At 37.6% G+C, this 17,521-nt stretch overlaps 1 protein-coding gene across 8 annotated transcripts in view; it reads left to right on the forward strand.

The window, feature by feature from the left end:
* The window catches only part of TENM3 (teneurin transmembrane protein 3), a 1,022,495-nt gene that overhangs the window by 867,128 nt on the left and 137,846 nt on the right, over positions 1-17,521 (forward strand). For all 8 annotated transcript variants that reach the window (XM_059882199.1, XM_059882198.1, XM_059882197.1 and 5 more), the window contains one exon: positions 16,061-16,183. In XM_059882199.1, the coding sequence (XP_059738182.1) occupies positions 16,061-16,183 (123 nt within the window). The remainder of the gene's footprint in view (positions 1-16,060; positions 16,184-17,521) is intronic.

Below are 17,521 nucleotides of genomic sequence, written 5' to 3' on the forward strand. Positions count from 1 at the left end.
TTTTAATCAGGATGTCTATTTTAAAAGGAGGAAAAAAATGTGGAAGACTAGAGCAGTGCATAAAATGCAGTATTTACCGAATCTGAGCATTAGAGAAAGGTTTTCCTGCTAAAACCAGAATAATAAGTAGTAGTATGTGTTTTGACAAATGCTGACATAAGGACAAATGTTAAGTATTACCACATAAACCTAAATATGGCCCAAAAATCAATTCTCAGGAATATTAGAACCAATGCATTGTGATATAATAAAAATAAATTTGGAAGTGTCTGAGGGGGAAAACAGTTATGATATTTTTTATTTTCTTTGTTGAGTTAGTTTAGCTAGAATCCTCTTTGTAGTTAATATCTAGAAGTCAAAAGAAATCTTTGTTTGGAGATTTGGGGTAACTAGATTTAAAATTTCCATGAGAATTTATAGTCTGTTTCTGCTTGTTTCTTTCCTTTAATTTTAGATAACACACTTTCATGCTTTAAGAATTTTCTTTATAGAATATATCCAGAAAATAGTTTTAAAAGCTGTTAAATCATATTTCTGCATTCTTTTGCAAGCATTCATGAGTTCTATATTAACCTATTTTGAAGATAGTTCTAAAACATGTGTTTCCTGTGTTTCAGAAGTTATTTGGAGATAGATATCATTGTTCTGCATTTGAGAACCAAAGAGGTCGACCTGTCCAATTTCCATTCTTGAGTTGGGCCTAGAAGGGGAAAGAACATTACCTTGAGACACTTCCATGGCACATTTTAAGCACATAGACACTGAATCAAAGAACAATTACATTTTTTTAGCCAGTTTTGTGTAGTACTAACTTGTTTGGGGAGAAAATAATCAGTATTGTTGAAGATAAGAACTTCCAGTCTCTTCTTGAACTGTTAGGTTTCATCACTGGTGACTTATCCAGGCTTCCAGAGAGGCTCGTCTTGGGACCGCCCTGGCTGTTTAATAATTAAGACTTCACCTTCCAGTGGCAGTGCCTGGGGCGTAGGTTTGATCCCTGGTTGGGGAGGTAGGATCCCACATGCCTCGCAGCCAAAAAACAAAACAAATTCCCCTCCCCCCACCCATGAAACAGAAGCAATATAGAACCATATTCAATAAAGACTTTAAAATGGCCTACATCCAAAAAAACCTCAAAAAATAAGAGGATCATCCTTGTAGCTTTTCCCATCAGTCGGCTTGAGTTGGTGTTGGTGGACTCCCCTGGAATTGTCTTTTCTCCTTAATATTATGGCCACAGCCTGACCCTTTCAGTCTCCTCCACTACTGAGCTCTTTCTCCCCTTTATTGCTTCTGCCCCTAAGAAAGAGGAAGCCTTCTGCATATCATCCTACATTTCCCGTGGTTTTCCATGGTTGTAGAAGGACACTCAAGGCTACCTAACATGTTACTGTATGCGAAGCTAGGATATGAGGCCCTTTCCTCTGAGGGAAAAAAAAATGATACAGTACTTCTGCATCTTGGACATGTTTATTTGTTTTTCCCAGGCATTTCCTTTTAATTATTTCCAAGATCACAACCAATTTAATCCCCTTAAATTTACCAAGTATTGAATATCCTTCCTAACCACCAAGTTCACAGTAAGGCATAACCTTTACAACAGTGATCTTATGTGGGAAAATGTGTCAATTTTGAATACCACATTACAGTGTATTTTTAGAATGCTGTTTATAAGCACAGAGCCTCAAAGCAGTAAGATTTGAATTTGTAATCCCACCTCTGTCACTTATCAGCTGTGTCATCTTGAGCAGGGCAGTTAACCTCCATAAACCTGGGTTTCCTCGTCATTGTAAGCAGGATTAGTAATAGTAGAGATCTTTGGAATATTTCATAAAATAATTATTAAAAGACCTACTATATTGCACAGGGAACTATTTTTAATATCTTGTAATAACCTATAGAAAAATAGGTTATTTTTTGTAGTAGAAAAGGATCTAAACAAGAATAGATATGCATATATGTTTAACTGAATCCCTTTCCTTTACAATCGAAACTAATGCAATGCTGTAAATTAATTGTATTTCAATTTTAATGATAAGAAAAATAATAATCTGTGCCTATAAAATGTAAGTGCTGAATTAATTTTAGCTGCTATTATTTCACAACCTAGTGAATAAAATATCAGTATCCACAATTTTTTAGAAAGAAAAATCTTTGGCCCAGAGAATCAGTGACTTGTCCAGCATTAAAGCCAGTCAATGTTTAAGTGGCAACCCTCTCCAGTATTCTTTCAAGGGAAATCCCATGGAGGAGAAGACCCAGGCAGGCTATAGTCTGCTTTGAGACTGTGAGGTCTCAAAGGGTCAGACATGACTTAGGGAATGAGCATGATAAGCACATTATCTAGGTCTTCTTATTTTGAGTCCAGAACTTTATTCCACTATATCAGAGGGCATTGACTTAAGTCTCATAAGACTTAAGAATTTAGTTAAAAATTGCAATTTGTTATAAAACAAATTAAAAATGTGTTTAAAATTTTGCCAGTAATCGCAAGGAAAAACTGAATTAAATATAAAAATATATATAAAATAACAGTACCATAGAAGGTCCACAATTATATGATAAAGGTGAAGAGCGTATTAAAGAAATGTACAGGGACCACTGCTGAGGGGACCGAAAATGCTGTGGCTCTTTTCCATGGGATCTTTTAATTTTGTTCTGGATGCTTCATCTGTTCCTTATCTCCACTTGTCGTTTTTACAAGCTAGCTTCATGATGTAGTTCTGAGACACTGAGTTACACAGAATTTATACATAAAACCTAACCATATTGTTTCAGTCATTTCAAGTCATCACAGATTTTACCATTATTTTCTATTTTAAGACTAAAGCTGTTTTTAGATGCATTTTACTTCTTCACAGATATTCCTTGTGATCTCAGAAGAGAATCACATAGAGAGAAGCACTGCATGTTGAAAGTGGGAAAGTGGGTCATTTATTTTTAGGAAAGGAGCCTGAGACCACCGAATACAGAAGCAGGTGGGCAGCGAGAGCCATCTCCAGGGTATCAGAGACGACTTCCTCAGTATTTTGCTTTGAAAAAAAAATCCCACAAAAGCTTCATAAATATCATTAATTAGAGTTAAGTTCATAACTGAGGAAAGCTGCTCTCCACGTGAGCCCAGATGAATGGGGAACAGCTGGGAAACTGGCTTCCCATGCTGTTTTTCAGCCCTGCTTGATGAGATGACGTGAGAGGTCAAGGCAGGCTGATGGGATGTGTTGAATTTACGGTTACCTACGAGGTGTCTGAAGTGGTGACTTGGTCTCCATGTCATCCAGCTTTCATAGGCGACAGAACTTGGTGAGGGAAACACTGACTAAATCTTTGTTGACGAATGAATCCCTAACAACAAACTACTTGAGCTGGTTGTGCCTGTGTTCCTGAAGGGTCTTTGATTTTGTTATTAATAGAATTTATCACTTGACAGCCACACATACACACTCACAAATCATGTTCTTTCTCTCAAATGTAACTTCTCAGGGAAGAAGTGGACTCATTATTTCATAATTAGTATTAGGAAAGGGACATTTTGAAGGGAATATTTTTCTGGATTTTACCTTTTTAAATTTTTTCACATTAACTATTCTTTATTGGAGCAGAAATGTAGGTCTTTCTAAAAGCAAATGAAGTGTTGGAGAAACAAGCCGCCTAAAGGAAGACAAAGAATACTTTTATGTGTTCCTGCAACAATAGTACTGTAAGAGATGTTCTTTCCAATGTATGCAATAAGTGTGTCCCACATCACAGTGTTCCTAAGTTGGCATTTTAAAATGAACAGTAGAAACCTAAATTTTTAAACAAAGGTCTTAAAAATATACTCATTTAAGTGTTTCAGACTGATACCACTGGATAAAGTTTGGCCTATACAGAAGGTTGTTTTTTTTTTTTTTTTAACTTTTTATTTTGTATTGGGGTATAGCCGATTAACAATATTGTTATAGTGTCTTGTGAATGGTGATGGGGCCTCAGCCATACATGTACCTGTTGGATTTTGCCATATTTTAATCTACCAACCTGGATTTTGCCATATTTTAATCTACCAACCTTCCATATCCCTAATAGTTAGATCTTGTAATAATGATGATTAAAGTGTCTTAAAATTTCAAAGAATTATCATTTTCAGGTCTATTGTACTCTTCTTCCAAAAAGTTAAAACAAGCCAAGGAAATATTATGTGCTTAAGTAGGTCACTAACATCTATACACATTTACTTGCATAAAAGTAGGATATAGGTCTTAAATAATGTTTTCAAGAGAAAGGAATTCAGATTCCTTTTAATATTATTATTTCTAAAATTGAGTCAGTACAATAAGCCTTTGAATAATGAGTAGATCCATGGGATTTCAATGGTGAAGCTACTAATAACTGTTACCAATGAATCCTCTGTCACAAACATTTCATGATAACAGCAAACTCAGTATTTTGGCAAGCAAGGCATAGTCTATAAATCATGTAAATGATTTCATTCTGTATTTTGAATGTTCTTGGAATGGGTCCTCATACCATATTCTTTAACGCTGACAACTGTTACTTCAAAGATTCCCTGGCTTATTGATAATGACTGGCCCCTCTGGGCAGTCAATCATGAGGGTGAACACGTTTAGTCTTTTCTGTTTGGTTGGAGAATGAATGCTTCTTTCATTTCTAGAACAGAACCTGGAAACAAGAGAAAAACTAATGAAATGCTAGGAAAACAATCTGTTGTAGAAATCCCAACTTAATTCTCTTGGTGACAGAAACAACAGCTTGATTTTCATACGCCTCTGTCAGCTTCAGCCCTGGCTGTCAGTGGGCAGTTGGAATTGTTATTTTACTAAGCAGCATCCTCCAACATAGTATACTGAATCTCCATACTGGAGAAAGAAAAAAGACTTAGAAATTTAAAAGTAGAATTTTTAATATTATTTCTAAAAGAACAGGTGTCTAATATTCTGGTAGAAACAAACCTACAGAGCTGAATCATAGCCATAGTTTTACATGCCCATTAATGACACAGGCCAAGAAAGGATAGAAAGGAAAAATACATGTATAGAAATATAAAATATCAGCAGTCGTTCCTTACTTCCCTCCCCTTCTCCCCTTCAAAACTATTTGTTCGTAAAGCTTGTGATTTCCAGTAGATTATAATGCTCAGAGAACTTTGCTACATCAAGTGTTAATTCCTTTGAATATCAAAATATCTTTTTAATGGCAATTTGAGCACATACTAATATTTAAGCTTTCAAAAGAAATACTGATTTTCAAATAACCATATTTGGGTCAGCAAGGTATAAACTTTTGAAATAACGTTAGCCTTAAAAGTTAATAACAAATAATAATGGATTTGAATGCCAAAATATTGCCCAACACATTCCGTCAACATGTATATGAACACAGCAGGAAATCCAAAACAAAAGCTAATTTATGGAAAACTATGTATTCCTAATGACAGTTTAGACCAGTAGGGGTCCAAGTTACAAACTGCAGTCTTTACATGAGATACTTTCATTTTGCATTGAAAACTTGGTTGCATTCTGGAAACATGAATCAAATCAAATCATTGCCCTATATTTAAGAGTATTCTTCTCATTTCCTCTGTAAAATCTAATCATTGCACATGTGCATCATGTATATTTATGTATTCATGAAATTTAAACACAAAATGAAGAAATTTTGCTTTCAAAACCCAAGATACCCAAGGAGTAGTATGCATAAAATGATAGTTTGAGCCCATGCAATTTTACTTTATTTGAAAATGAAGACAAAGGAACTACAACACTGGTATTCTAATATGTTGATATTTTATTGATGCCAGATGTTTTTTTTTCCCTTAGGCTCAATGATTTAGCCTAAATATTTATACTTTAAAACATTATATTGACATACCATAGAATATAAATCTGGAAGAAACCTTAAAGATCAGTGAGTGCAGTTCTTCAGATTTTTACATAAATAAGATATCTAAGCCTCAGAGAGGCCCAGGGACTTGCCAAGGTTCCAGAACTCAATAGAGCCAGAATTGAGACTTGGACCCAGGTCTCTTTAAATGTAAACTGAGGGCTCCGCAAGATACCACACAGCCTGTGCTGAAAACTGCATTCATACCTATAAATGATCAGATTCTGATTTTCTTTTCCTGCAACTTCTGATAACATGTTCTTAATGATTCTTTCTCACAAAGATTATTTTGGGGGAAAACATATGTGGATGTGAGGTGAATTTCAAGACAGGAAAGCATTTAACCTTAGCTTGCTGTGATGAACTTGGAAAGTTTTGGAGGCTAAATCCAACTGAATTGCAAATACCTTCAGGATATCTTTTAGCTTAGTTTTTTATTTGTTTGTTTTACCAGAATCTGGTTCTCATATTATCTCATCCTTTTTTTGTCTTTGTGAGAATGCATGCTTGATCTTGTAATATTAAACAGCATTTAGCCAATAATGCCAGGCATGCTAAGAACTAGATTTGAAGTTGCCAGAAGCTCAGAGCGTACTCTTCAGGGTTCTGGTGACATAAGCTGGGTTCAGGTTTCTGATGGCAAGGGTGCTTGCTTCTGTGTTCGCTTCACAACATCCCCTGTAATTTACTCTAAGGTTCTGGCAGATTGCTGGACCATGTCACCAGCTGTCGCCACCCCTCCTTCCCATCCCTGTTTGGCAGTATCTGAGAACACAGGCACGCCAGTAGAAATAATAGTAGCTGTGATAACAACTTTGGTGGCATGCTCCCCAGAGACAAGATCAAAATTTGGCACCATTTCTCTCATCATGGAACTAAAAATGGCACTGCATTTGCTCCTTGGTGGCATATAATTTTCCTTAATGACACATTTTGGTTTCAAGTCTTCTACATGCTGGCTTTTAAATATCAAACCAGCATATATCGGTTAAAAACAATGGCATGCCCATTTTTTTATGGGGAGGAGGTGAAATAAATATAATACCACACATTCCTTTCATCTCCATCAGCCTTGAAAAATAAAGGGAGCAGATGCTATAATTTCTCTCACTTCAATGGTATTTCAGAGCCTGAAAATTTCTTCATAAAATTTCACTGGTAGATTTTCACCAGCATATTGTCTCAAAATTCTCTCAGTTAATGAGATTTTTTTTCTTGGCATTTCTAGAAAGAAAAAAATTAAGAAATTATAGAATATTTTTTGAGTGACACAAGAAATATTTTAATTTAAGCATCTTGAATTCGGTTATAATCTAAGAATACCAGGCAAAACCCTTAAAATGTAGTTTAGAGTAGACTATTGGGCTATAAGTAACATAGATTGCAAAAGTGATTGACAGTTTAGCACTGAGTTATTTCTAGAGTTGATATCTTTGTCATATTTTTTTATCACTGACTTGGGTGGTAGTATAAAAAGTATGCTCATGAATTTTGTAGACTACAAATGTCAGATACTACAACTAATTTAAAAGAGTTCTGACTGAGACTCATCTTGAAAATCTGTATTCTCCCACTGTGCAAAAACAGGAATTATACTAGGTACTTTCTAACACATTATTGACTGGGGCATTTTTGTAGAAACTAACATCTGTGGTGTTTATGCATCTCCAATCGATAATATGCTAAGACTGCTTCTGACTGTTACCAGTCTCAGATTCTCTGTTATCATCCTTATTTCTCAGGAACCAAGCTATGGAGAGCCAGCCCTCTAAGATCAACTCTAAGCAAAATATTGAAAAAACTGAATTACGTATTAAATTTTTCCTGTAACTGTCCTCTCCCATTTTTTCATAGCTAACATCCTGTACATTATTCCCTTACCCCACCCCAAACTCATCATTTTCCATCAGAGTACCTATTTTTAACCCCCTATCTGCAAAGATCCATTTGTGATTCTCCTACGACCCCCCCTACTTCTCACACAAGAGACAATTAAAAATGTATCCAAATATAAGGTGGTCTGTTCAAGATAAAATAATATAAATTGCTATGGCAGTATATGGACATGGAACAACAGACTGGTTCCAAATAGGAAAAGGAGTATGTCAAGGCTGCATATTGTCACCCTGCTTATTTAACTTATATGCAGAGTACATCATGAGAAATGCTGGGCTGGATGAAGCACAAGCTGGAATCAAGATCGCTGGGAGAAATATCAATAACCTCAGATATGCAGACGACACAACCCTTATGTCAGAAAGTGAAGAGGAACTAAAAAACCTCTTGATGAAAGTGAAAGAGGAGAGTGAAAAACTTGGCTTAAAGCTCAACATTCAGACAACTAAGATCATGGCATCCAGTCCCATCACTTCATGGCAAATAGATAGGGAAACAGTGGAAACAGTGGCAGACTTTATTTTTTTGGACTCCAAAATCCCTGCAGATGGTGGTTGCAGCCAGGAAATTAAAATATGTTTACTCCTGAGAAGGAAAGTTATAACCAACCTAGATAGCATATTCAAAAGCAGAGACATTACTTTGCCAACAAAGGTCCGTCTAGTCAAGGCTATGGTTTTTCCAGTGGTCATGTATGGATGTGAGAGTTGGACTGTGAAGAAAGCTGAGCGCCGAAGAATTGATGCTTTTGAACTGTGGTGTTGGAGAAGACTCTTGAGAGTCCCTTGAATTGCAAGGAGATCCAACCAGTCCATTCTAAAGGAGATCAGTCCTGGGTGTTCATTTGAAGGACTGATGCTAAAGCTGAAACTCCAATACTTTGGCCACCTCATGCGAAGAGTTGACTCATTGGAAAAGACTCTGATGCTGGGAGGGATTGGGGGCAGGAGGAGAAGGGGATGACAGAGGATGAGATGGCTGGATGGCATCACCTACTCAATGGACCTGAGTTTGGGTAGGCTCCGGGAGTTGGTGATGGACAGGGAGGCCTGGCGTGCTGTGATTCATGGGGTTGCAAAGAATCGGACACGACTGAGCGACTGAACTGAAGAGAACTGAACTGAACTGATGGCAGTATAGACTTCATGAAGTCTTCTAGGAAGACTTCATGAAGAAATGTTATGTGGACTAGATGTTAGGGTGTTGGTGAGATTTCATCAGGCAGAGTTTGGGGAAGGCAACCCAGAAACCAGGAATTATAAGGAACAATGTCATGGAAGTAGAATAATTAAGGATACTACGGTAGACAGGCAAATCTGGCCAGCTCATGGGATCTGTGTTGTATTCACCTTGTTATGCAACAGAGCTCTAGAACTTTCTCATCTTGCAAAATAGAAAGTCTCTATTCGCTAAACAACTCCCCGTATCCCCCCAGTCCAGCCCTTAGCACCATTCAACTGTCTGCTCCTTTGGGTCTATTTTAGATGCCCATATAAGTGAAATCAAGCAGTATTTGTCCTGTGTATATATATATAATGGGCTTCTCTTGTGGCTCAGTAGTATAAATAACCTACCTGCCAATGCAGGAGACACAAGTTTAATCCCTGGATTGGCAACCCACTCCAGTATTCTTGCCTGGGAAATCCCATGGACAGAGGAGCCTGGAAAGCTACAGTCCGTGGAGTCACAAAGAGTCAGATATGACTTAGCGACTAAACAACAACATATGTATATGACATTTTCTTTATCCATTCATCAGTGGACATGTGGGTTTCTTCTGTCTCTTGACTATTGTCTCACTCTTCCGTTTTCCTCTTACCAGATGGAGTCGCTTACCATCCTTCTACACTGGGTCTTTGCCCTGTGTGTGCATTTATTCTGTTTATCTCAGCCGGGCCGGGGGTCGGGGTGGTGCTATAACAGGCTGTCCTCATTGTCTCACCCGCAGCCTTATGGGCAGGAAGGCCTGGGAGCTTTGCAGAGAAAAGCACCTGCGGCAAAGGTTCAGGAAAGGTAAAACAGACATTCTTTAGCTATGCCCTGTGTCAGATGGACTACTTTAAATAAAGTATTTAAGTTTAGTATGTAGTTAGAAAAGTATACAGAACCTAAGTGAACGACCCAGTGGAACCACTTCCCAGGCAGAAAAATAGAGTATTACCCGCTCTCCAGAAGCCCCCATGGGCTCTCCCAGTCATCACCTCCCCGCTTCTCCCTGCAGAGAGTCACTCCAGGGACTTTCACCTGCTTTGAATGTTATGCACATGGACTTAACACAGTATTCATGTCTTTTGTGAATGGGTTCCCTTGCTCAGTATTGTATGTGTGAAGGTTTTCCATATTGTGGCATCTGGAGGTGGCTCACTCATTCACATTGCTGTGTGGAATTCCATTGTATGACAATCCTATAATTTTTTTATCCATCCTGCTGCAGGCAGACATCTGAGTTCTTTCCAGTTTGGGGCTGTAACAAATATTTCCGTGAACATTCTTGTTCATGCCTTTTGGTGCTGTGTGTATACATGTTTCTATTGGATATGCAGGCAGAGTTTTGTACATCTATGGGGACTTACCCACTGTATCTAAGATTTTTTAATAAGGAGAAAATATATTCTAATTCCCAACAAGCAACCTTTAAATGATCTTGCAAAAATACAACTATTTATAGTTGGTAAACATCTTGTATTTACAACTTAATTTTAAGAAATGGACAACTTCTGAGTATGTCTGCTCCTCAAAAGAGAGATGAATTAACAATTTGTGTTAAGACTTTTTGTAATTCCTTTGAGGCGAATGCTCAGTTTTGATTCAGATAAGTAGGAAAACAGCACAGTGCAGAAAAAGGAATCCTGAAGTAGCATCAGGAGGTCTGTTATGTACTTTGAAAATGGTGTTTGGTGTTGAGTGAAGCTCTTGACACTTAATATGTGTAACTTAAGATCTCTAGGCAAATACAGAGACTGAGCCCAAAGTTAATGAGAGACAGAGAGAGACACACACACAGATACACAACAGAGATACACATCCTGAGTTCTCTTCATGCACTAACTGGGTAAATCACTGACCCCTCTCTGCCTGTGTTACATCCTCCTACATCAGGGGTAACGATCCTGTCACACACTACATTTATTAGGAGATAATATATATCAAAGTATTCTAAAATGCAAAAAAAACACACTGAACTGATTATATCTATATATAACTTTAAAACACACACTGCTGTTTACTTGCATATTTTTTAAATTGTTTTTAAGACTCTTGGAGTTAAAACAGCCTGTTATTAATTTAATCACCGTCATAACATTACTGTAGAGCTTTTCTTTTGCAACAATATACTGCGATGGAAAAGTATTTGTGTGGCAGGACGGTGCCTGGAGTACACAAGTGTTACCAGTTACTGTTTTTCCCTTCCCTCCTCTCCAAACTCTGTCTCTGCCTTCAGTTTCCTAGATGTAGTGCAGAATCATGTCTGTAGCCTACGACCCTCACAGAAGTTACACTCAGCTCCCCTCTGTGTGGGTTTTCACACTCCGCCCTCGGGTAGGTTATAGGTGGTGTGTGTGCCCTTTATCATCAGAAGGTCTGGGTCTGAGGTCACGGTCCACAACTTACTCGTTTGAAACCTTACACTCAGAAAGTCTCAGTTTTCACAGATTTATAATTTAAAAAAAAACCAGTAACTACCTAATGGAGTCTTTGGGAAGATTAAATGAGATGATAAGCTGAAGCACAAGCACAACACTTGACACATAGTTAAGTGTTCAGTGAACATTTTATTCTTAAAAAATATTGCATCCCCACGTTCTCACACCAACGCAGAGGGCCCTGTCTGCGGCTGAGAGAATGCCTGGTACTGCTGCCAGTCTGTGCCACCTCGCCTAAGCCGTCCTCATTAGCTAAGCTGTCCACCCAGGGGTCAAGGGCCCCGCGGAGCACAGAGCTGCCAGTCTCTTCTCTGGCACTCTTCCCATGCCCTCCGTCAGGTCCTGGGCAAACCAGGACCCATCACAACATCATGAAGAGTGGCAGCAATTGCCTTCTCATGGGATCAACTCTGCTTTCCAGCCTGGGCATTAAAGAATTAGGATCATTCTCCTTTCTTTATAGATGTATTTTATGTCTCTAATTCTCGCTTTATTTGTCTGCCAAGATAGCTGCTTACACCAGTGCTCGGTAATTTCAGTAGCATTCTGACTTTGAGTTTGTTGCCTCCTTTTTCTCACTCTCTTTGTATCTCTCTCTCTGTCCCTCTCTCTGTGTGTCTCTGTCTCTCATTAACTTTGGAATCAATCTCTATATTTGCATAAAAATCTTTCGTGACACATCAGTGTCGAGAACTTCACTCAATACCAAACACCAACATTTTCAAAGTACATAACGTCCTAAGACCAAACAACCGTTTGGTATCTGTTTTCAAAGCAGAGTTTAACAAGATACAGTACCATTTGGTATGTTTCTCATTATATGACATCTTAAGTAGAACCAAAATCCCATTTTACTGAGATTTTCTATAAAAAATATATGTAATAAAGCTCTGGCCCATCTGGCAAAAAGTAAAATAGTTCTCCAAACACAAACAAAACCCTGCTTTTTAACTTTTGATATCTGTGCATGACCCAGGGACTGTTCCTCTTCTTCAGAGTCTGTTAAAACCAGTAATATAAGCAAATCTATCATTCAAGAAGGCTTTTTATGTTACACAAAAGCTCACAATGATGATACATTATTTTGTGTAGAAACTATGGCTCTTTTGAAATATTATTGCTAAGCCAGAGTATGTCTGTCAAAACTTTTACTGTACTCAGAACTACAGCATTTTATTCACACATTGCGGAACTATCTGAAACCTTGAAAAATGTATGAAGTGATAAATGTTGAGAAAGCTTCTGATATTTTGCCACTCAAAAACTACATACTTTAATGCAAAATGACATGAAATTATACTTCTTTATGAGTTGACAGTTTGTATATTGGAGAATTGTAAACCTGTATCTTAATCCTTGAAAAAATTAGTCTTTAAAGGAAATTGCTGAAAAACTATAATTTATTTATTATTTATTTATTGTATTTATTTATTTATTTATTTTACTTTACAATATTGTATTGGTTTTGCCATACATCAACATGCACCCGCCACGGGTATACACGTGTTCCCCATCCTGAACCCCCGTCCCACCTCCCTCCCCATACCATCCCTCTGGGTCATCCCAGTGCACCAGCCCCAAGCTTCCTGTATCTTGTATTGAACCTGGACTGGCGATTCGTTTCTTGTATGTTATTATACATGTTTTAATGCCATTCTCCCAAATCATCCCCCCCCTCCCTCTCCCACAGAGTCCAAAAGACTGTTCTATACATCTGTGTCTCTTTTGCTGTCTCGCATACAGGGTTGTCGTTACCATCTTTCTAAATTCCATATATATGCGTTAGTATACTGTATTGGTGTTTTTCTTTCTGGCTTATTTCACTCTGTATAACAGGGTTAGGGTTAGGCTTAAGTCCAAATCCTGAGAACATCAAAAAACTATAATTTAAACAGGGAGTATGAGCCTATATGTTTGTTACAAATTGTCCAGGGTGGATGTGGCTATGTTCCTGTCTATGTTTGGTGTGTTTCTTTACTAAAGGATGATTTTTATATAAGAAATTGTTAACAAAACAATGCGAGACTGGAATAGAATGTCCCCAAACTGTTGAATCTTTTTTAAAAAAATTGATCAATTATATACGGTGCTAATGGACTTTCATTCAGCTATTATAGTTTTCCTATAGCATTATGCTAAGACCAATCATTAATTCATCATTAATAATGTTACACTCCATTCTTAGCCATTTATATTTTTATTTGGTATTTATTAATTTTGCCTTAAATTGCTATACATGTGTCCACAAAAGTGTTGTCTGAGATTTTAAAACCTCAGAAAATAGAGTTTATTTCTTTGACAGATGCTTACTGAGATGTGGTCAGTAGCAGACAGTGTATGAGGCAAGTGAGATAGGTGAATGATCTGAGACAATCTTGGGAGATACTTCACTCAGTCAGGGAGGTCTCCCCAAGAAGCTGACACCAACCATCAGAGGGAAGAATAGGTATTTTGCAGTGCGTAGAGAGCACTGCAGATGTGGGGGCTGAGGGGGATGTTTATTGAGACTCTGTGGTCTGGTCAGGTGACTACAAATGGTTCAATATCCTGGAGTACAGAATAAGTAAATGAAAGAGCTACATACTATGGGCTGCCCCAGTAGGTGCCAGCTATCCTTCATATATATGGTCTAGAAAATTCCTGGAGAAGGGCATGGCAACCCACTCCAGTACTCTTACCTGGAGAATCCCATGGACAGAGGAGCCTGGAGGGCTACAGTCCATGGGGTCACAAGAGTTGGACACGACTAAGTGACTAACACACACACATTCTTCATATACATGGTCTAGAAAATTCACATCATTTAAGGTTGGTTTAACCAGCCTCATTTTGTAAGTAAACCTAATGTTTAATATTACATCATTTGTCCAAAGTTAAATTCTAGATTGGGCTCCCCTGGTGCTAAAAAGTCTGCCTGCCAATACAGGAGACACAAGAGACACAGGTTGGATCCCTGGGTCAGAAAGATCCCTTGGAGAAGGAAATGGCAACCTACTCCAGTATTCTTGCTGGGAAATCCCATGGACAGAGGCGCCTGATGGGCTACAGCCCATGGGGTCGCAAAAGAGTCGGACACAACTTAGTGACTAAACAACAACAACAAATTCTAGACTGACATTGAACCCACGTCTAACTAATTGCTCTTTGCACTGTAACAGCCTAGTTTTGTTCATATATATTCAATATTTAATAAGGGCTTTTTAACAGTAGTCGTTATCACACTGTCTCTAACAGTACTTTCTAAACTCTTACATCTCTCTTTGGTAAATTCCAATCTGTATAATGAATATATACTGTCAAATAATGTTGAAAAATTCTCCTTCATGACATAGTAATATGACAGTCACCAGATTTCCCCATGGATATTTAGCCTTCCTTCAGGATTAATTCCTAAACTCTATTTTATGGAGCACAAATGAACATTCAGTGTTAATGGTTAATGTGACAGTGAGTATTATTCTAAATATTTTTAAAGAATAAAATAAAAATATGTAAAATAATAAATTATATTACCTTTCTCTTTCTAATTACTTGGTCTTCTAGTTAGCTATTTGCTAAGATTTTTACATAAAGAAAATTAGTAAACATATAAAATTTATGTATGAATTTATACATAAATTTATAAGATTACCAATCCTACATCAAAAACTTTATGTGAAGTTACCTAACACTTTGGAAAAGACCCTAATGCTGGGAAAGATTGGCAGGAGGAGAAGGGGATGACAGAGGATGAGATGGTTGGATGGCATCACCGACTCTATGGACATGAGTTTGAGTAAGCTCTGGGAGTTGGTGATGGACAGGGAGGCCTGGCGTGCTGCAGTCCATGGGATTGCAAAGAGTCAGACAAGATTGAGTGACTGAACTGAATTGAGCTGAATCTGATACATATGCATGTTGCTTGATCTGTGCTAGTGCTGAATTGTAAGTCAAAGATTTGAGGATTATTCATCTTAAATTAAGAATATTCAAATATTACTGTATGTTGTACATCTGAATCCATGTTGACCATTTCATGCACCATATTGATCTGTGAGACCACTTGTTACCTTAGTCCAAGTGAAGAGCGCCATGTCTCTTCAATTCAGTTCAGTTCATTCGCTCAGTCATATCCGACTCTTTGCGACCCCGTGGACTGCAGCACACCAGGCCTCCCCGTCCATCGCCAGCTCTTAAGAACCTATAAACGTTACAACCAAGTATTGCACATGTGCAAGAAGCCTGTGGTCCTGTCCTGCAACTCACTTAGATGATGGTGAGTGGTAGAATTGGAACAAAGCAGAGCACAGAGTGATTCATTCTAAGAGTTTCCTGGTGCTCATTAGCTGAGTAATATCAAGTCTTTATTAAAGTGCTGCTGTGTTGCCTTGCACTGCTGCCTGAATTGCCTTTGTGTGAGGAACTGTTTTCTTATTTTTATTAGGCGATGAATCCTTGGCATTTCAGAACATGGAAATTTTCACTTTACATGTGACTCTTGTTACTCAGAGTATGGACAGTCTAACTTTACACTTGACTCTTGCTATTCAGAACGTGGTAATTCTAACTTTACATGTGACTCTTGTTATGAACAGATGTACCATTTGCTGTTGTAGCTGGAAGCAGCAGACCTTTAAACACCGTGTGTTTTTTACCCCCAGCAATGCATCTCTTTGGCCTCAATTGGCAGTTACAGCAGACCGAAAATGACACATTTGAGAATGGAAAAGTGAATTCTGATACCATGCCAACAAACACTGTATCGTTACCTTCTGGCGACAATGGTAAGAGAAATAATCACGTGTCCTGTGTTTTTCTTTTAACATTTCTTTTCCATAAATTTATTTTTACCCATGTTAGAGCCAATTGTGTATGGGAGAAGGAAGAGGTTCTAGAATTACAAATATTATCTTTGAATGAGTGGCTTTCATTCAGTTACTTGAAGCACTGAACATTCACATTTTTATCATAGGAATAATACAGTGTTCTGCCTTCTGAGTCAATGGCTCGGCTTTTCTGCCTTTCCTTCAAAAGTGTGCATTTTGTTTTATTTTTAGTCTGTAAATAGATTCTAATTCAGTGTATCATCTCTTATATTATCTTGGGTTTATTGAGCTTTCTTCATTCAGCTAGTATGGGAAGTTGGAATACTATCTTCATTTTGTTTTAGAAGGTTTTACATACAAAACACATTAAAGGATTATCGTTTATTGACCTTTCCTCAGCTTGCCCTTTCTCTAAACTTTCAAAAGTTTACACTTTAAGCTAACAGGCTTTCAAATCAATTGGTTCCGAGTTTAAAAATTGGTATTTAAGAGGTTAGAGAATGCTGTATTTCATTTTTTTCAATATAAACACCCAGAAAAATACGTACATGTCTAAGTATATTTATATGATGTACCTATTTTTATTATATGTGTGTACATGCTTGTATTTATGTTTGGCATTTGGCATTCTCTGACTTTTTGCAAAATGTCATAGTACTTTATATCTCAGAGCAACTGGATAAAGACACCTTTTTCCATCACATGAGAAACAGGCTCTTTGCCTTTCAGCATTTCCCTGGCTCTCCTTCCTCTTTGTTTCTAATCTAGAATATTTTTCTTCTGCTTTGGCATCAGTTATTTTCATCCTCCTGTGGCTGATTTCTTTGCAAGACTGAAAAGAAGCTATTATATATCTATATAGTATATTTATTTGTATTTTATATATGCTGCTACTTTACATGTACCCACTGGCTGTGACTAGTGCTTTTACCATATTTTTTTGTTCTTTGCTTTTCCATCTTCTGTTTTAATAATAATACTTCATGACCCCCTCTTCCTTCTTAGGAAGGCTGATGGATTTTAGAAGATGTTAGATTTTCACAGTAATGGTAAATACCACCACTCCTGCCCCTGTATAGAGTATTTAATACCAAGTGCTGTATATTCACCCCTCTTCTTTCTTAGGGAGGCTGAGGGATTTTAGAAGACATTTCTAAATGTTCAATTTTCACAGTAATAATAATACCACCACCGCTGCCCCTGTGCAGAGTGTTTGATACCAAGTGCTATATATTTCAAATAAACTATAATCTAATGGTTGATGGCAGTGACAGTGGAAATTAGCACACAGTGGAT

This window comes from Bos taurus, chromosome 27 (genome assembly GCF_002263795.3).
Source record: "Bos taurus isolate L1 Dominette 01449 registration number 42190680 breed Hereford chromosome 27, ARS-UCD2.0, whole genome shotgun sequence".
NCBI classification, from domain to species: domain Eukaryota; kingdom Metazoa; phylum Chordata; class Mammalia; order Artiodactyla; family Bovidae; genus Bos; species Bos taurus.